General features: G+C 38.2%; 2 protein-coding genes across 2 annotated transcripts; both read left to right on the forward strand.

Annotated features, from left to right (window-relative positions):
• The first annotated feature begins 11126 nt into the window (after positions 1-11126).
• Positions 11127-16551, forward strand: LOC120339814 (uncharacterized). The gene is made up of 5 exons (XM_039408022.2): positions 11127-11281; positions 12174-12243; positions 12925-13021; positions 14184-14264; positions 15037-16551. Exons 1-5 carry the CDS (start codon positions 11209-11211, stop codon positions 15178-15180), a joined length of 465 nt encoding a protein of 154 aa, XP_039263956.2. The 5' UTR covers positions 11127-11208; the 3' UTR covers positions 15181-16551.
• Positions 16552-19572: 3021 nt separating this feature from the next.
• On the forward strand, positions 19573-21429 carry LOC144427227 (uncharacterized). The gene is made up of 2 exons (XM_078116100.1): positions 19573-20097; positions 20272-21429. The coding sequence occupies exons 1-2, from the start codon at positions 19573-19575 to the stop codon at positions 21427-21429; spliced, it is 1683 nt and encodes a 560-aa protein (XP_077972226.1).
• The last annotated feature ends 2 nt before the right edge of the window (positions 21430-21431 follow it).

Genomic DNA, 21431 nt, shown 5'->3' on the forward strand with positions numbered 1-21431 from the left:
ACAACCTCTCGTCCGATTGCCAGTCCATGTCGGGTATGGGATTAGTTATCCAGTTATTTGTTTTCAGATGCATGGACTTTATGGTTGAGGAAGTCATAACTGACCAGCAGTCAATATCATTCACGGGAGTCGAACCTGCGAACCCACGCATGGTACCACGCTTAGCAGTATGAGCCACTTTGTACAGTCAACAAATAATCAATCCAGAATCCTGGATCTTCTGATCTAACAACCACAGTAAAAATAGTAGACTTTACAATAACAAGAGAGCTATGCTCAAATATATGGACACGTAGAGTCACATAATTTTGATGACGTCATAGCGAAAAAAAAAGTAATAGCCTTCTGGAGAAAATTTTTATCTTTAACCACTGAAAATTTCAAAACAATTGGTCCAGTATTCGAAGAGAAAAGCGACTTTTTAAAAACGTGTCAAAGAAAAACAGCAACAACAACAACATAATATTGAAACGATCGTTATGTCCACTACGTGTCCAACAACAACATAATATTGAAACGATCGTTATGTCCACTACGTGTTCAATTATAATACCAGTACCGTTACGTGCCTGCACTAACCGCAGTCTCGTTATTTGAAAACCTTTTCAAAAGTAATAAATAAATAACATACCAACGCCGTGATTTTTCATTCCACACGCATTAATTGGATAATTAGTAATAAATTCATATTATCGCCTTAGATACAAAATAGGTGTTGTCAAGTCCAACCAAGCGTGAAGTAATTTCGATTTTACCATTGTTACTTAATAAGTGCGGTTTCCTAAGTAGTTTGTTTTGATGAAATATTCCGTGCTTAAACGCCTCATGTGTGTTTTAAAAATATTAAGTCAATTTGACCTGAATTTGACAGTTATTGTCAGAGTGACAAATAGCAGTGCCTAGACATGTTGCAACGACACGGTAATATGTACTTCAGGGGTCGGCAACCTACGGCCCGCGGGCCGAATCCGGCCGATGTTTTGTCGATTATATGTTTTACGCAAAATAATTTACGTTAGACTAAATTATATTATAACGTAACAAGTATATAATTCACAATTACTCGTTTAATTAGCCTATATTTTAATTATAATTTAGACAAATAGCAACAAAACGCAGAAAAGTTGATGCTAATGGTTTAATGGCGCAAAAATATTCAAGTGGTCAGTCTTCGTGCGCTGTTCAAAGTTTAACTTTTGATCTGTGTGATAAAATGTGATTCATCGGTCATTCATTCGGTTTTTAACTTTTTGAAAATATGTGCGGCCCGCCAATGACTTGCAACCTTTAATTTTGGCTCGTGAGCGACAAAAGGTTGCCGACCCCTGATGTACGTGATAACGTTATCAAGAACTTTAATTCCCCAGCTCATAGCTGTTAACCTGAATGTATCGCCTTGAATTGTCTAACTCTAAAGTATCGTGTAAACCGGTAATCTATATCTTAATGCGGTAACAAAAATTCCATATAGCTTGGGTTTAGTCTCGAAGATTGGTCTCATCTATATGCATCTTTTGTACAAAGCCCCCTACAAAACAAAACGCCAACTCTTCAAATACCAACTTTATCAATGATAAAGTTAGGGTAAGGGATGTAGATTGCGTTGGAAAATTAAATTTTTGAATGATTTCTAACCCCAACTGGATATTAACAATTTATTGAGGTTTATTTTTTTTCAAATACTACATGCGTTAGTGGCGGGAGTTCTATAAGACAGGCTTTCTTGAAAAAAAAATAAACCTCAAAAGGGCTAGCGAAATTATCTATTGCAGAGGTGTGCAACAGGCGCTCGCCGGCCACAACCCGGTCCGCCAAGCCATTTAGTGCGGCCATGTTCAACATTCAGATTTACCCCATCAAGCTTTGAGTTCTAATCCGACAGTTTATGTTTTAAAAAGGCGCTCACATGGGTAAAAAATACATATTGTTTTTTTTTTGCGTTTGTCGCTACGTTAAATCTTATGCCATTTGCCCAGTGCCTTTATTACTATAAGGCTAAGCGATAGCCGCATTCTCTTCTATTCCCCGCTAAATTCATGGGGCGGCCTTGCTGGATGTCTGAAGTTGGTTATAAGGCCCGCCGACAAAAAATGTTTTACACCCATGACGTATTGGATATCGCAGTCCCCCATATAAGCTGTATAAATAGCTTCATACAAAAGAGCAATGCTCCAATATACGGACATGGTGTTCAATCACTATAATATGGCCATCGCAGTATAAGCAAAATTTTTATCCAGCGAATTTCCAAACAATTCAGAATCCAGATATTTTTAAAATATCTAACGAAAATTGCCGGCGATTTTTTTCATATTAAAATGACAAAAATTGAAGTAAATCGGTTGATTAGTTAGAAAAACTAATTTTTTCACAACGTCAATGCCAATAATTAACAAAAACGATTCAACAAAATGTCCACGAGTTCCCCTCGTTCATAAAAACGTAATATTATTACTTATCGATTTTAATCTGTAAGTATGTTAATAGGTATTTGTCTGTCTATATGTCTGTCTGTCTGATTGAATCTGCTCCAGATCTTGCATGTGCATTCATCATATCCCGGACCAGAAGCCTATTGATTTTGTGCAAAATATTTCGTATAGTTAGCGAGTTATTATTTAATCAGTGATGGGGCACAAGGTGTGACTAAGGAGTAAGAGCGCTGTTTTGGGATCCCCTAACTTTCGATCGATAAGTCTTCGGTCTCTGACCGATATTCTCGTTTATTCTTTACTGCTCTCGTTGTCCATAAAACCATATTGCAACACAAAAACGAAATTTCGAAATGAAATATTCGAAGAAATGAGAATTGAATTAGTACGTGCTAATTGCTGTGAGAACTTTCAGTGTCTGATTTTCAATGAATTTATAAAAATTGTCTATTGGAACTTGTAGATAATGTGATATTTGAATTACCGCCTTGTTTCCACATTTCAACGCTACCGTTGTCAAATTTTATTAATGCCGTTTTTTGCATCTTAGGAGAGTTACAAAATTAGCCAAGTCAGTATTTTAATAAGTAAACGAATAGCTCGCGGAGCCTCTAAGTTTCTCTTACGAAGCCCCGGGTCTCTGTATAAAGCATTTTAAGAACCTATGGGGCCAAATAATCTTGCGACACCAAAACGAAAATTTGATTGAAATATTCACAGTAATGAGAATTGAACCAGTACGTGCTAATTTGTGTGAGAACTTTCGAAGTCTGGTTTTCTCAATTGACAATATAATCACGAGACGTCTTTGTAATACATGACTCGTAACGTGGTTGCCTTGGAAGTTATAGAAATCATACGCCTACACTCCGAATATGGCACTGAACAAGCAGAACATAAAAATACACAATGATTTGGCAAATAACATTAGAGTTAAATTGATCGTCAAACCGCGGCCTTAGAAGCCAGACGGTATAGAAATTATATGACCACAAATTGAATATACATTCTCGTAGAATGGTTCTACGCTCTGAACATTGCTTTGGGCAAGAAACTGTATGAGTTATAACACTGGGCCCAACTATTCAGGTTCAAACTCCATTCTCATCACCCTACTCGGAGTTTAATACTTTGGGATTCAAAATCGGAAACATCCTAGTCTCCTGAAAAACGTGCGAAACCCGTGAAAAACCTGCAAAAAAACTCGCAAAAACAGTGAAAAACCGTCAGAAACCACCAAAATCCACGCAACAACCGTAAACAACAGTAAAAAAAAGACAAAAAAAATCTTACAAAAACCGTCAAAAAACACCAAAAATCCTGCAGAAACGTTCAACGATTATCCTTTTGTATTATCTTCCTTGTGCGAGGCCCTGCTCGGGTTGAAGGCGTGAACGTACCTCTTGAAACGCAACAACGTTGTCTTAGAAGCCAGACGATATAGAAATCATACGCCTGCACTCCGAACATTGCAATGGACAAGCAAAGCATTGAAAATACACAATGACTTTGCAAATACCATTGGCGTTAAATTGATCGTCACACCACAGCCTTAGAAGCCATACGATATAGAAATTATAAAACCACAAATTGAATATACATTTTGTGAATGAATTTCGCATTTTTTCTGCCAACAAGTCTCTGACCAAGCGATTACTATAAGCTAAGGGTTCTTAAACTTCTGATGTTCCAGAGCCCGTGAAGAGATTGACTGATATTCACGGAGCGCCACAATAAATTATCAAAAATAAACAAAAAAATGTATTGGTATTTACCGACTAACGTTTCTGAGTAAATTAAAATTATTCCATTTAATGACTCGGAGGTATTTGCTGCTTTGTATTTGTAAAATAGTTGAATTGCGAATGTCAAACTATTTTAATGCCGCAATTGCTTCTTTTACCAGTTACAAAATTAGCCAAGTCAGTATTTGAATAAGGAAACGAATAGCTCGCAAGCACAGAGTACTTTTTGAAAACCTATGCTATAAGCCAGGTGTCGGCAACCCTTTGTCGCTCGCGGGCCAAAACTAAGGTTGCAAGTCATTGGCGGGCCGCACATATTTTAAGAAAGTTGAAAAACTGAACGAATGGTACTTTTTATAATAAAAATCAAGCAGTGATACATCTCTCGAATAGAATATAGATTTATTTCCTCATTGCATCTCATAAAATTCCATTTGAATATTTTCAGCGGCATTGAACCCTTTTCACTTAGCATCAACTTTTCTGCGTTTTGTTGCCATTTGCTTAATTATAATTATATTATATGCTCATTAAACGAGTAATTGTGAATTATATAATTGTTAGGTTATAATATAATTTAGTCTAAAGAATATATTCGTCATAACGGATGTTTTATAAGTTAGTGAAGCGTCGCGGGCCCAATTATAGTGCCCCGCGAGCCAGATCTGGCCCGCGGCCCGTAGGTTGCCGACCCCTGCTATAAGCTGTGACCTACGAGGTATAGCTTTGGGCCCAACTACGTTGGTGAAGTATGAAAAATCCTATTTTGACATTAATTCATATTATTTTGATGGGGCTCCCGAAGTATATGAACCAAGATGGCGGACATCGGAATGTAATATGTGTACTAGGTTAGGGTTAGGCCATAATTCTAGGTATAAATACTACGGGAGGCTCTTGGCTAGTCTTCGAACTGATAATAGGACAAAAATAAGGAAAATTGGAAAAAATTTATGGCCTAACCCTAACCTGTTACCCATTCTACGTTCCGATGTCCGCCATCTTGGTTCGCATACTTCGGGAGCACCATTTTGATTATATATTAGAATGTCTCTGCTCGAAAACCATTATTTGTTTCCCGTGGCTTTCCTTTCCCGGTGTGCCTTTTTTCGCAATTTTTGTTGGTTGTAAAATAGAAATTTGATTACGAATATTGACGTATCAACTACAGATAATATTTTGCGATAAGACACTCCTATGTATTAGATGTATTTTGATAAAAACGTTTCATCCCTAAATGTCATCCGTACATGTTCTCCCATGTATGAGAACGAAATCAAAACTTTTGCGGTTTGCAATAAAAACTTATTTCACGCATCGTTTAGAGATAGTTTTCAGCAAATAGGAGCGCTCTACAACCATTATCTCTTTAAATAAACGGATTTGTTTTAATACCTTTCACTCAGTTGAATGTTTTTTCAGATCAATATTCGTTTATTTTAGCCAAAAGGATAGGATTTCGGTTGGGGCAATAACAACTTTTTGCGAAGATTATAATACTTTCTCCTAAGCAATTAAAAAAATGTCTTTGCCTCATTTAATGTAATAAAAAGAGGTCGCTATGGCTCCATTTTTTTTGTCTTCATAGCAGCGTCTGCGTGAGGTAAAAACTATTTGTGAAGATGCTTTTCTCAAATTTAATTCCAGGTGGTCAATGACAATAATCAAATAGACAAAAAAATACCGCGAAATTAGTGGCAGGGCAAATACCAGTGTGACACACCAAATAGGCGGGGTTTCGGTTCATGTTAAAATAATAATAGGTGTTCCTAAGCGTTGTCAAAACCACTGTAGGTCATCAAAACAACTAAAAAAGTCTAGATTTGCCTTTGCGTGCCTCTGTCACAAGCTGAGTGATTCTAAATACTGTTAAAAAAAAACACTGTTTTGAAATTAGTTGTTTTCAAAATTAGGCAATTTAGGAAAGTAGAGGTAAAAAGGCAAGCCAATGAATGAATTGGCACGATCATTGTAAACTATTGCGTGATCATAAATACTGTTGAACAACTCGTAAAATCAGTTGCATTTAAAATTATATAAGAGATTCTTATAAAGCAGAGGCGGGACGATCAGCTGGAAATAACAGAATCGACGAACACGAACTTGATATATCCAGTCAGAAAATGAATGTATCTGTTCTTGGAATGTCGTTGTAGTCAGCGAACCCTCGATTCGACGAATACATTTATTCACTGACCTTAGGGAACATGTTGTTAGTGGTTTAGAACTTGAATTATTGAATCTCGTCGCTTGATAGAACCCCACACAAGAAAGATTTGTTTCATCCTAAATAATACCGGGTGTTCCTTAAGATTAATCAAAACTACTGTGGTTAATTATAACACCCAATCACCTCGCGTTGCGTGCGTCTGTCACAAGTCGCGTGATTATAAATACTGTTCGAAAACACGTGAAATTAGCTGCTTTCAAAATTATGCTATACAGCGGTTAACAATAAAAACTACTCACATCCCGTGCGTCTGTCACAAGTCACAAGCCAATGAGGCCGTTTATTCACATTATTAAGAATAAAAACAAAAAGAGTTGAATGAATTTTTGATTTTCTCCTGAACAAACCAAACAACATCTCTGCCTCATTTAACTCGATAAAAAAAGACGTCGCTATGGCAACAGTGAATTTGTCCTCACGGCACAGCCCACGTAATTTGTGAAATTGTTTCTTAAAAATAAGAAAAGATGCCCATTTGGAGTTACGCAACGTCTTCACGACATATAACCTTGAAATATGGATTAAATTCGCCCAAAGTAGTTGGTCCATGAGAGTTGTAGTGAGCGATTGGGTCCCCATAAGTAACCCAGGGTATACCAAACTGTGTAATCCTGGGTAACAAACTGGGTAATTTGAAATTAGTGGTGGGGAAAATAACAGTGTGGCACTCCAAAAAGGAGGGGTATCGGTTTAGATAATTTAAGGTGTTCCCTAAGCTTTATCAAAACTACTGCGGTAAACCATAAAAACCACTCGTGTCGCTTTGCGTGCGTCTGACACAAGTTACGTGATTCTAAATACTGTAAGAAAAACTCGACAAATCCGAACTGGGAGGATGGCGGCCATTATGAACCAAAACGATAAATATTACCTGGCCCGATAAATACATTCATTTTCTGACATTGAGGAATCTGTTGCTGGCGAGCCATTCTTAAAATATTGAATCTTACCACTTCATAGAACCCCATACAGCAGGGGTTCTCAAACTTTTGGTGTTGCGGAGCCCTTGGAAAGGTTGACTATTATTCACGGAGCCCCAAAATAAATGTTAAAGTTGTTACTTTCAGATTAATATTCCTGAGCAAGTTAAAAGTACTTTACTTAATTTAAATGCTGAACCTTAGGGTTAATACAAGTCATACATAAATCTAAATTTCAAACATAAATTATATATACACTAAAGCTGTAAATTTGACACTTGACAAACATGTTAATAAATAAGGGGTCGAATCTTTTCCCTTTTGACATTTTTGGAAGACTTAAAAGGCCGCTAATAACGTGCGCAATTGCATTTTGTTACAATCGCCGATTTTTTTCGTCAGCATGGCGTGTCTTTGAACCTTTTAACATCTTTACGCCGGTGTTTATTCTCCCTAAATCAAAAATTTCCCTCGGCATATATATACATGTATAGTTACACAATGACGACGTTATTCGCTTTTTTGTTCTCGTGGGGAATTATGAGTTCAATGTGAAAAACATGTTACCATATTATAGTCATCGTTACGAAATGCTAAAAATAATAATTAATAAAGAGATAAATCCGCAACCCAAATTTCTTGATTGAAAAGCGGCATTCTAAAATAATAAGACTAAAACTTAAAATGGAAGATCACAGGTTTGGTTTCAGCGACTAACATACGAAGCAGACTCACCTCAGATTGAAAACGTATTTATAGACATTGTAAATCACAAAAATTGGTGTTATGTTAGGTTTTCATCGTAGTAACTGCGAAATCGAAACAGAGTCAATTGTGCGCGCGATGTACCTTTTCCCCCATTATGAAACTACCGACGGAGCCGCACGCAATCAATTGTGCGCGCTCCGCGATGTACCTTTTTTTTCATTCTGAAACTACTGACGGAGCCGAATGCAATAAAATAAATTTCAATTGTTCGTTAAATGCTCGCATCGGTCATGGATTAAATATTTTACGCAATAGAAATCTCGTTATCCGTTTTTTTTAATCGCGAAGAATTTTGCGCGGAAATTTCCGATTCCAATTTTGAACCACCACCCTCTTAATAATCCTGGCTGCGCTCCTGCTTATAAATAATGTCATTTTTTAATTCCGCCTCTTTGCCATATTTCGAGGCTATTTTGTTGTCAGATTTTATCAAAGCTGTTATTGCTTCTTATTAGAACAGTTACAAAACTAGTCAGTATTTTGAAAAGTAATCCGATAGCTCGCGGAGCCCCTGGGTTTCTCTCGCGGAGCCCTGGGGCTCCGTACGGAGCACTTTGAGAACCTATGCCATACAGCATACAAGAAGGGTTCGTTTCATACTAAAATAAAACCGAGTGTTTCATAAGATTTATCAAAACTACTGCGATTAAGAAAAAACTAATCACATAAGGTCGAGATTTGCTCTGCGTGCTTCTGACACAAGTTGCGTGATTATAAATACTATTAGTAAACACGTAAAATTAGCTGCTTTCAAAATTATGCAATCTAGGTGGGTAATAATAAAAACTAATCCCGTGGCTTTGCGTATACATCTGTTGCTTGATCAAAAATACTCTTAGTAAACACGTGAAATTAGCTGCTGTCAAAATTATGTAATACATGTGGTTATCAATAAAAACTAATCAGGTCGCTTTGCGTGCCCCTGTCACAAGTTGCGTGATTATAAATACTGTTAGAAAACTCGTGAAATTAGTTATTTTTAAAATTAAGAAATACAGGTGGTTAACAATAAAAACAAATCAGGTCGCTTTGCGTGTCCCTGTCACAAGGTGCGTGATTATAAATACTGTTAGAAAACTCGTGAAATTAGTTTCGTTTAAAAGTATACAAGAGATGCGTATAGAGCACTTGAATAGATAGACATGTGTGTATGAAAATTAGTATTCGCAGCGTTTCTCTTTTAAGTCGCAATTTCCATCTCTGAACACCACGTTTGAAACACAGTTTGAAAAACGCTGGGCGAGATATCTGAGTTCTGGAACAGAAATGCTCGACTATAATGGCCATTATACATCGAATGAATACATATCATTCTGAGCATTTGGGCACCGCGGTACAATAAACACTACTTGGCGTGCGTCTGACAAATGTTGCGTGATTATGAATACTGTTGGAAAACTCGTGAAATTTGTTGTTTTCAAAACTATTCAATATAGGAAAGCATCGATAAGGAGCAAACATCTCATTTTTTTCTTGTATAGCTTCATATAAAGACCTAATGAGCAAAATTGCACAACTTGTGAAGTCATGCCATTTCCATTGGCTCATTTTTGTATGAACAAATATCTTGTTCGTGAATATTGTAAGGGTGTCACAAGTTCGGGGTAGCGCTTGATGTAGTAATAGTTTTTTTCATAATAAATTCATACAAATTCGATGTACAAGCAAACACTTTTTGAATATTTTGTGGAGAGCCCCCGTCACTAATGCGAAGATGTGAAATTTGACAAAATACCCCCGCCACTTTTCAAAATAACAAATTGGTAATTTCTAGTTGGGATTAAGATTAGGATTGGCATTACACACCATTTCGTGGTAGCGCTCCTTTATTTTTTCAGCGACTACTTTTTCTACGCTTATTAGACACGGTATGGAACTGAAACAAATCCGTGCACTAAATATAGCCCTTTTGTTCCTCGTTCAAATCGAAAGCTCAATAAAAGGTGACTGACACGGAAGGGTCTCGCATTATCGCGATTAGAATTACTACGGACTGAGCGAGTTTCTGTAATTAGGAATAGCGATTCTTTATGATTCGAGGGCGCTCCAGAAGTGATTGTATCAATATGAAGGTAACTTTTTGTTCGTCTATTTTACAACAAGTTGTGTAAAGGGACGGAAGCCTATGGGCATGGGGTATATTCACTTGGTTAACATAGACCGTCCCCGAACTCGTAATAGGACTAAATTCAGAAAAATCGGATTCAAATTTTGGCTTAACCCTAACCTGATACACACGCTACGTGAGTACCGATTCAACAGTCTTGCTGCATACTGACACAACAAATATTTCTGTAAAGTTTCGTTCGACAATGTCCGACCTCCTCAGACATACATACGTTTACATAATGTTACAAACGTTACAGAAATATATTCGTGTTAGTGTACATCTTGAATAATGAAAAACCAAATTATTTGCGATTGACAGTGCTGTGGGCTGCAACGAATTTAACAGTTAAGAAATAGTGCTGGGTATGTGGTCCTAAGCTCTATTTGAATGGGCCCCATTTGACATTTTGAGAATGGCGGTTTGAACAAGATCACAACTGCTATTTGAATAGCCTCCTCCTATCGCTATTAGAGAATGACCTCTCTAGAGAGCTATCGGGCAATTACAGAAATTACATGACGCTAATAACAAAAACAGGTAAGGGGGGAAGGGGAAGAGGTTATGGGAGAAGGATGTTCTGTGCGTCAACCCTTCAGTCAGTACTGAAGCGATTTCAGTCGCCTTATCATGAATTGGGCCACGACCTCTTGTTGGACTCTCCGCCGTCGTAGGGGGCTTCGTATGACTGCGTAAAGAAGTTATCAAAGATTAACATTTCGAATAGCGAATAAGCACTGTGCGAGGATGTACTTCTGTACTGAGTGCCGATCCAATTACTAAGCATTGTGCTAAATGTTTTAAAAATAGAAGGGAAAAATGCGCCATTCTCCATTTTATAGTCGCGTGAGTCTCTTTTTGGTAATTTGCAGTACTTTATCAGTTTATGAGAACAACAAACACAGGACAAGATTTTTTAAATATTTTTGTATGTCTTCCAAACAGAATTAATCCTTCACTACAAATAATATTAGTTCAAGGTGCCGATTACAGTCAAATCGAGACAATGAAATTCTTCCTGGTCCTATTTGTACTTCAAGTAATATGGACATTTCCTGTATTGGCTACGGACGAGATTAGTAAGTAGATCTTTATTTTATATGCCGTCCAGTATATGCTTATTTTGTTTGTAAAAGCTGAAGAAACACTATAACTGGTCGGGGGGTATATTCACTTAGCTAACAAAGACAGTCCCCGAACTCGTAATAGAAAAAAAAAAAAAAATGGGAATAAAATTATGACCCAACCATAATCTGGTACACGCAATACGGGAGTACCCTATTCAGTAGCTTAAATTATCCAACACGATTTCTAATTTATTCGATGATTTGGGAACCTGCTTTGAACAAACTTTCGACTCTTTTATCAGTTATCTGTCAACATTTAGTTGAGGGCGCTCTTCAATCTCTTATCAGTTATTTATCCATTATAAGCACTCTCCTATCAATACTCTTTCAAATTTCAATTGATAAACTTGCAACTCTGAGGGTTAGGCCATAATTTCAGGTACAAATACCACGAGAGTCACTTGTCTAGTCCTCAATCTTGCAATAGAAATATGGCCTAACACTAATCTGGTACACATACTGAGTTCCGGTGTCCGGCATCTTGGTTCACATAATTCACAAAACCCAAATTTGTCCAATTTGGGCATGGGATTTTAATCGGAAATGGGTTTTCCTGAAGTATTCGCACCAAGATGTCGCACAACCTGAACCCAAACCGGGTACACATCCCGAGTTCAGGCTGTGCGTCATCTTGGTGCGAATACTCCAGGTGGCCCCGGAAATGTATAATCTGCAATGGGTGCTCTCAAAGTATGTACACCAAGATGGCGCACAACCTGAAAATAGTATGTTTACCAGGAAAGGGATCAGGTTGTGCGCCATATTGGTGCACATACTTCTGTAGCGCCCTGCAATGCCAACACAATTAAGGCCAATATGAAACAAATTTTAATTTTTTTTTCAGCATTTTGCACTTGGTTTGATGTTGATGGTAACGAACTCGAAACCATAATTGACTCGCCAAACGTATTTAGGTAAGTACATATATCACGGGTAGGCAATTTGCTACCGTTTTGGGCGCTCCCGAAGTATGTGCACCAAGATGGCGCACAACCTGGTACACATGTTAAGTTAAGTACACCCTAACTTGGTACACATACTATGTTCCGATTGTGCGCCATAATGGTGCACATACTTCGGGAGCTCCTCTTTTCTGTGTCGGCCAGATACAGATAATAGACTTGGTTACTTTTTATCAATATTTTCAACGTAAATTTAATTTCATAAAAAGTATGGTCGTAATAGCAGCAGGTGAAAGTTGGCCTTAAGAAACACTTCGGTTGGCCGTTAGGGTTAGTTATTGATAAAACGCGTTTCTCATTGTCTGAACTCCAGCAATCTGTCTGAGTGATGTATTCTATGTTTTCAGTAATTCATTTGTTGAAAGGACCAATTACAATAAAAAAAAAGACGCCCCCAATTACATAAAAATATATTTAATTCGATCCTGAAATCATCAGGTAATTCGAAAGTTCCCAACCATCCTTACGATAAGTAAAAACCTACTGTTATTTGGAAGCACCGAATCTTTTAAATCAAGCATTGCCTACCCCAGAGCTGCCCAACCCTTTAAGTTTGGGGGCTTAAGCTTGGGCTTAAACCCAAGGTGTGTAACTTGCTATAATTATATTAACTCAGATATTTTTGTAATCCAGACAAGATTCGTCAGATCCAGTCAATCGGCCCGTGTATTGTGAATGTGAACCAGAAGCTGACGGAACTTCAAACGGGGACATGTCGTGCTTTAACCCGGTGAGATAAATTTAAAATCTGGAAAGTATAAAGAAAAATGGCGGATCACGTAGTTTTTTTTATCGCAAATATTTCTTATGAGCCTGCAGCGATATGTTGGCAATAAAGCTGGGTGGTTCACGTAACCGATGGTCAACGATGCTTGTAATAGAACTAAAATAGGGAAAATCGGAATTGATTAAACCGTTTTATCGGCTTTCCTATCCCCGGATAAATATGTAATTCATATTCTAAGTCGAGCCGACGTTGCATTTTTAAAATTACGCATCGGAGATGGTCAAGTCAAAAATGTCAGAATTTATTTTTAATATGAATCATGATATATATTTATATATGATTCACATACTTAGCCCGAGGGAGAGGGCAAGATAAGAAGGCTTAATCCTATGGCGAACCGTGGCCTATCGTTTGGTTGGTTACTAGTCCATGTTGCGTATTGGATTAGTTAGCCACGCAGGGTAATCAGAGGTGCGATGGTGAGCGCCATCTCAACGCTTCGAAGTGAAGTATTATATGTGGACCAGAGGTCTCAAACTCGCGAACGGGTGTGAATTGCGCCCGCGAGTAGATAGTTTATAGCCTCGGCCTTAGTATGAGAGTTTAATGTTAGGGCGTCACTTAGATCAGTTTGCATGATTAACGATTAATACATTTAATATAAGTTATGAGTTATCAAAATTGGAATAAAATTATGTCCTAATCCTAACATGGTACACATACTACGCCCAGCGACCGGAGAAGAGAGAAAAAAGTTTTTTCTGTCACACCGCATGGGTGATCGGAGTCCAAACCTGGTCAAAAATGTCTAAATCAAGGGCCTGCAAAATATTCTTATATATATAGAAAAAATAGGCGCTCCGAGAGTATGTGTACCAAGATGACGTACCACATAAACCCTAACCTGATACACGTACTATGTTCAAGTTGTGGTACACATACTTCGGGAGCACCGAAAAATATATCATAAATAGAAACCCAATTAAAACACGGTCATTGGAGTCCGTGACACTATCTACTCATATATCCTCCGCGTTCTTCGCCGGTCGACCCGTACACATAGCCCTTGTACTGTTTGTCCGCCGATATTTTCAGAAAACTTCGTTTTACGAGATGTTACTGCTACTATTTATCCATATATTTCAACATTATTGTTTCGTTTCAGAGGACAGCTGCATCAGCGGATACAACTAACATCTCTCCGGGAGTCAGTTACAAATCACTCATAAAGTCTGTCAATAAACAGGTGAGAAAACAGCATATTTTCTTGTGTGCCTCATATAAAAAAAGTTTTCGACAATTGGAGACTGGTGGGATTCAGACGGCTCGTACCAATCATTTATTAGAACAGTGATTGCCAACCGGGGTACCGTGGCTCCCCATATGGGGGCCGGGAAGGAAAGAGATCACAATGCTACACGCAAAACTGTTTCAACTTTTTTGTTGACACTCCAGAAATGTATGTACCAATATGGAGGTAACTAGTTTTGTTCGCCTATTTTTCAACAAGTTGTGTAACGGGACTGAAACCTGTGGGCAGGGAGTTAATTCACTTGTATAACACAGACAGTTTCCGAAATCGTAATAGAACAAAAATGAGAAAAATCTGAATCAAATTATGGCCTAACCCTAATCTGTTACACGCACTACGGGAGTACCATATTTTCACCCCATTAGAGGCTTCAACTAAAATCATAGTAACTACCGAGTCTACTTTCGATGTTCACGTGACTGATTTTATTTTTAAATCAGGCGTTTCGGCTGTGTTTTGGCCACGAAATACCGTGGTCTGCAAAAAAAACAGAAGTTACCTCATAAACACGACACATACTGTACTAAACTCTTGCAATGACAATTTAATGAACTCCTAAATAAAATATGAAATTTCGAGTTTGCTGCGGGCTCAGGCCTGCAAATCCAGTTAATTAGTCGAACTCGGTCTGATTCAATACCCACAGGCCTGGGTCTGGCCGGGCTGGAATTTTTGGGCCCAATCTTACCTATATTCTAATTCACAGGTCTGGATACGATGCCAACTTTATGATTGCGATCCTGCTACTGAAACCTGCAAAGCAAATAGACAAAAGATTTTGGACATCGCCAAAGATTTGGGATTCCCTGGCCTCGACACTGACGATATAGAACGTATTTGCACTGCATAGTAGAGAACTGATGGAGTCAAATACCATGTTTCCCCGGATTTCAATTTTCTTTCAACAAATATCACTAGGGCTTATTTATAAAGAGTTATGTATTTTATTTTCATTCTCAAAACAAAATCACAAAGTGGATGATAACGAACTTCTTCCAATCGACTAAATCAAAAAAAAATTGCGCTATCGTCTGAGTCTTTAAAGGAGGGAAATTATATACCACGTTTCCCCAAAAATAAGACATTGTCTTATTTCAATTTTCTTTAAAAAAAAACACTAGGGCTCATTTGGCTAGGTCAAAAAAATTTGCGCTATCGACTGAGTTATATTTTAAAGGAGAGGGTTTATATTAAAATCATTTTTAAAATTCAAGCTAGATCTTATTTTTTTGAAAACACGATTAAAATGACACCAATTCGACATTTCAATTCCAGACTTTTTAATTTTTCAATATATTTTTGCTGTCCATATTAAATTTGTTGAGCAGTGGTCCCCAACCTTTCATGACTCGTGGACCCCTTATTGAGGCTTTCAGCACTCACGGCTCCCCAGTTTATCATTCCAGTGGCACTTGTAGCGTTATTTTGATCAGTAGATTCAAAATCCTATTATGTTCATACAATTCATGCTCAATAAAGAGAAAACACCCTGTAAAATAACCTTATTGAGCAATGAAACTAAGAAGAACGAAGGTTTTAGTAAAAGTAAAATTAGTTTTGCGCCTGGTGGCCACTTCCAACTACCCTGTGGTCCCCTCGGTGGCCCAGGTCCCCAGTTGGAAACATTTGTTGTTGAGGTTGAGAAAATAATCAATTTTTTTCCACAATCAATATATATATCGATTGATATCAAGTTTTCAGCACTTAAAAATGTAAGACATTACTATTACTCTTGTTTTGATTATTTCCATATGAAATCCTGATTATTCATAGATTTTTCTGTATGTTTTAAACTTTGGAACATTTTTTATCTCCTATCGGAACACTATATTCTGTCACAATAAACCTGAGTCATTCGAAACCTATTCCACGCGGATGAATATAAAAGTGGCATAGACAAAACAATTTTAACATTGGCTCATATTTGAACTGTGGCCACCCGAGCAGAAATTTGCAATTTGTTTCGTTTATACTACTTTATTTTATCCGCGTGGGATTTGATTTGAATGACTGAGGTCTATTGGCGCGCCCCCTATCTTCTCAACAAACTTGGTGCTCAGATTAAAAAGGAGGCGCGGCCTTCGTGTTCATATTTGGGCATTGAGCTGACATGCTCAACCATGTTTTATGATTTCATTTCTAACTCCGTGAAATTTGCTGCGCTGTAATTACCCTTCTGTAGATTGTACAATATATTATAATAAATATTTGCCCACTTGTGTAGCCTTCTTCTTCATGAATGCAGAATCGGACTGGAATAGCACACAATTGTAGTGTAGGACAACTGTTTTTATTTTATTTTCACAGACCAAGTCAAGTTTCTTTTTTTTTTTGTATTCACGTAGTATGTGTACCAGGTTAGGGTTAGGCCATAATTTTGTTTCGATTTTCCTTATTTACGTTCTATTACGAGTTCGGGGACTGTTTGCCCTAAGGCTTCCGTTCCTTTACACAACTTGATTTAAAGTAGGCAAACAAAATCGGTTACCCCATATTATTGGCACACATACACACATACTGGATCGCCAAGTCAGGTTTATTGGACACGTAGTGGACATAAACGATCGTTTCAAAATGTTGTTGTTATTGGTATTATTTGTCTCCGTCAACACGTTTTGAAGAAATCGCTTTTCTCTTCGAATACTGGACCAATTGCTTTGAAATTTTTTTCCTGAAGACTATTACTTTGCTATGACGTCATCAAAATTATGTAACTCCACGTGTCCATATATTTGAGCATAGCTCTATTGTTTATCCAACCAGTAAAATCAGTTACATTACAAATTTCATGTTTTGTGATCAGAGTGATGGGGGAGGCTACTTTAGACTACCTAGCCGGCACGCCATAAAAGAATGGGTCCAAACCAGGGGCCCGCGGGCCAGATCCGTCGGCTTTTCATCTGGCCCGCAATAACACGATAAATTGGCAAAAAAAAATTCCATGGAATGTTTCCCCGAACATCGAATTCCTTGTTTATTTCGTAACATTAGCCAAGCAGCAAGATGGAAAAGTGACGTAACAATAGGCCTTTTCGCATCCGCTCGGACACTTTTGTCACTCGGACAGATTTTCAGGCGTTGTTAATATAACTGTAAGAAATGTTTGCATGCATTTTATGGAACCTTGAGTCCTTCACTGTAAGCACCTTAAGTTAGTCACACTTTATGAGTTTACATTGCACATCTTTACTGTGACGTAATAGTCGCTTATTCCCACGCGCTTTACTAGAACTTTCCGGCTTTCTAGAAATTTCCTTGCCACGAGGTAGACGCTTGTTGCGCTTTGCTTATTAGGAAGGATTCTGCGTGACTGCAGATTTTATAGTTTATAGGTTTTACTATTTTTTGTTTATATTACTAAATGATTATCAGGTAGAAATTCTAGAATAGATATGATTATGTTTATCCATAGATTGCCCGATAGTTTGTGAGGATTGCTGTATTTTGTTGTATCGAATATGTCGCTTATTGTTTTTATTTGTATTATAGCATTACTTATGGCTGTTCTTTGAGTCCTTGTCAAAAACAGTCAATTTATCACTAACACTGACACTAATACTGTAATAGACTGTTATCACCGACGTCAACATTAGATGTGTTTAAACAAGATAATAAAGTTTCTTTCAACACAAGTCAACGGGATTGTTGATGTACAGGTTGCAGTGTGTGTTAGTCAGTTGGTGCATAGATTGAAAACATTATTTGGGGACCCAGGGGACAGGACGCGTCTCCAGTTACCCTGTATCTTGGAGTCGCAGTGGGACACATTAGGTACCATTACGGTACCCTACGCGTACTTATCCCACATCGAAATAAATTGACTGATGGCTTTAAATGATGAAATTCTTCAATCTGCTGTGTCTCACACCAGCACAGCATTGGAAATCCAGACACTGGAAACAATTCGACTCGTTCATGATCGAAACATCACTACATTACTTACCAGTCTTGATAGACTGATGAATATTCCAAATAATCGAAAAAATGTAGTTGCTGCAAAAGATAGACTGGATAATGCAGTGGCTACTTGGGAGGAATATTTGAACAATTACATTACTTTGCATTCAGCAACAACAGAATCTGATGTCATGAATATTCAAAACGCTTCACAGTATTTAGCTCGGCTAAATGATATGAAAAATTCATGTAATATGAAATATCGACATTATCAACAAGAATGCCTTGCTAGTGATGAGTCCCAAGCTAGCACAAAAAAATCTAAACATTCGCACTCAAAGACTAGTAGCACCACTTCTTTCACAAAAGCTAGATTACTGGAGCTTGAGGCACCTGAAGAATTAGAAGAAGCCCAGCTGCAACTTAAAATTAATAAAGCGTATTATAAGCAGCAACGTGCCAAAATTCTATCACAATCCAGTAGCACAAAATCGTCAAGAAGTTCATTGATTGAAGTACAAGCTCTTGATGAAACACTGTTTGAACCACCCCCAGCTCTGAATTTGCGAAATTATGTGCCGGAATATCCTTGTAACGTCATGCAACCTTCTGTTCAAGTTTCAACAGGAGGTGGAATAACTGACATTCTTAGCTCAGCAATTGACACTTCTACAGGTATGGCCATTACAATGCCTTCTGCTAGTATTACGGAGCTTACGTTGTGTAATTCGACTCCTGTTATCAGTAGTAGCCAACAGCTTCATAGAATTGGAAATAACATTGGTACCTTACCAGTTGTATCTTCAGCTAGCCACTATAATATTGCACCATTGCAAAATTTGCCTGCTGTGACGCCGGCGTTATCTCACGGAACTGTAAAAAGGAATTTGTTTTATCCCACTGTCGCACCAAGTCACCATGATAACATATTACCCGCATATCCCCCAGTGGGGCCGGCATCTACAGGCACATCATTTTTGTATCCTGCTATTTGTGAACCAACTTTTACCTACCCACAAATTTTCCGCACTGTTGACTTATCCCGAGCCCCTTCGTACCATGCCTACCCGACCCATTATGTCATCAATGACCAGAGAAGACTGTTGGATGCCACCGCCTTCAAGGTCCTATCTTCCTCCTAATCCTGCACTACCACCAGTTATTTCAAGACCTGATCCTCACACTTCAGTACTCCCGGAATATCCATGTCAAAGATTTGATCATAATTATCCCAGCAGGGATGATTTGTATGTTTTGGCAAATTCTATGAAACAAGGCTTCATTCACACTGCCTAAACTTGACCCCATAACCTTTGATGGTGACCCAAAAAGCTATCATGCATTCATGCGTGGATTTGACAACATCATTGGTCATCATGCCTATGAACCTGCGGTGAAATTAGCTCAACTTATACAGATGTGCACTGGTGAGGCCAAGGATGCTATTAAGCATCTTGTAATTGTCGATTCTCCAAGCGAAGGATATCAAGCAGCACGAGACAACTTACTTTATCGATTTGGAAATCGTACACTGGTCATTGACGCTCACATTCGTCAACTGACAGAAGGTCCTAGAATAAGAACGAGTGATACTAAAGCACTGTGTCGACTTGCTTCACAGATGAGAAACTGTTTCATTATTCTGACACAGTGGAAAGCTGAACAAATGCTGGATGCACAAGCTTATCTCAAAGATATATTTCGTCGTTTACCACCAACATTACAAGCAGATTATGTACATGACACTTCTTGGAAGAATCATCCGATTCCTTCATTCACTCATTTATTGGAATTTGTTGAACTGAGAGCCCATCTCAGTAATAATTTGTATGGACGTTTAATGGCAGAAAATGACAACAAGCCCAGGGCGGTATAAAATTTTAAATCTCGCTTTGGAAAAATGTCTGCCTATTCTACAATCAGTTTTTCAACATCACAGAAGAGGAATTCATAACCTGCTTACAGACCAACACATCACAATGGAAGACAACAAGCTCATGGTGCTAGCCAAAAGCACTCACAAACTTTATGTTTATTTTGCAAGAACGATCATCCTTTATATCGTTGCGCAACATTCAAACAATATGACCTGCAACATCGTCGTGATTTCATTCGAGAGAACAATTTATGTTTCAACTGCATGAGATCCGGACACATCGTCAAGGAATGTCCGTCTCAGAAACGTTGCCAAGCTGATGGGTGTACACGGAAGCACCACACACTACTTCAACAGAATGAAATGCCAACCAGGCCACGATCACCTGTGACCGGAAATATACCCACGGACACTAATAGTAAGGTCAATTCAACAAATGTAAGTTCTTGTTTTGCCAATGTTGTCAACTTTTGTGATATTGATTGTTTTGTTAGGCTCATGGTTGTCCCTGTTGAGGTGAAAGTTTGTGATTCGAACCATAGGTCATTGACATATGCCTTCCTAGATTATGGGGCAACTAGATCCTTGTGTTCCACTAAATTAGCTAGGGATTTGGCTCTCAATGGGGAGCCAGAGAGATGTACAATACGGACTGCCACTGGTCCAAAACTTCATGATGGCATGAAAGCTTCATTTACTATTAGGGGTGTCCATGAACCACAGACCGTTGATGTTCACCATGCCTTGACATTTGACTCGATACCTGATGTACGAGATTCGATACCAAACACTGAAGCCACACACCGTTATCCTCACCTACGGGACCTAAATTTTCCCCTATTGGATAAACCGATCGATTTGCTTATTGGGGCTGATGTCCTGGGTCGTTACCCAATTACCGAAACCCGGGTGGGTGCAGCTGGATTCCCCACTGCATTACACACCATCCTAGGTTGGGCCCTTACTGGCCCAGATGTAAGCATAGCAGAGACCAATGCAGAAGTCAATTATTTGAATACTATACAACCAATTGATTGTTATTTTACTGATTTTTCTAGTTTTAATGAACCTATTTGTCATATGTGTGCTCATGATTTTGCTGATGTCAATGCTAACCCATGTATTACTCAGCCATCCCAAGATGATAGAAGGGCACTTGATTTCAAGAACCAAACTGTGACCAAGGTTGATGGTCGGTTTCAAATTGGACTTCCATGGAAGTCAGACACTGTTAGCCTTCCCTATAACCGTAATATCGCTGAGAAGCGACTAATGTATTTGAAACGTAAATTTATTGGGGACCCCGAATTATTTCAGAATTATTGAGA

The sequence above is a fragment of the Styela clava genome, chromosome 9, assembly GCF_964204865.1.
Source record: "Styela clava chromosome 9, kaStyClav1.hap1.2, whole genome shotgun sequence".
Lineage (NCBI taxonomy): Eukaryota > Metazoa > Chordata > Ascidiacea > Stolidobranchia > Styelidae > Styela > Styela clava.

Bases quoted from the DNA above. Each gene is read 5' to 3' on its own strand.
- LOC120339814 (XM_039408022.2), top strand. From the start codon at position 11,209: ATGAAATTCTTCCTGGTCCTATTTGTACTTCAAGTAATATGGACATTT. The intron at 11,282-12,173 runs GTAAGTAGATCT...TTTTTTTTTCAG, and splicing joins ATTGGCTACGGACGAGATTA to CATTTTGCACTTGGTTTGAT. The intron at 14,265-15,036 runs GTGAGAAAACAG...TCTAATTCACAG, and splicing joins TAAAGTCTGTCAATAAACAG to GTCTGGATACGATGCCAACT.
- LOC144427227 (XM_078116100.1), top strand. From the start codon at position 19,573: ATGCGTGGATTTGACAACATCATTGGTCATCATGCCTATGAACCTGCG. The intron at 20,098-20,271 runs GTATAAAATTTT...TTATTTTGCAAG, and splicing joins ATGACAACAAGCCCAGGGCG to AACGATCATCCTTTATATCG.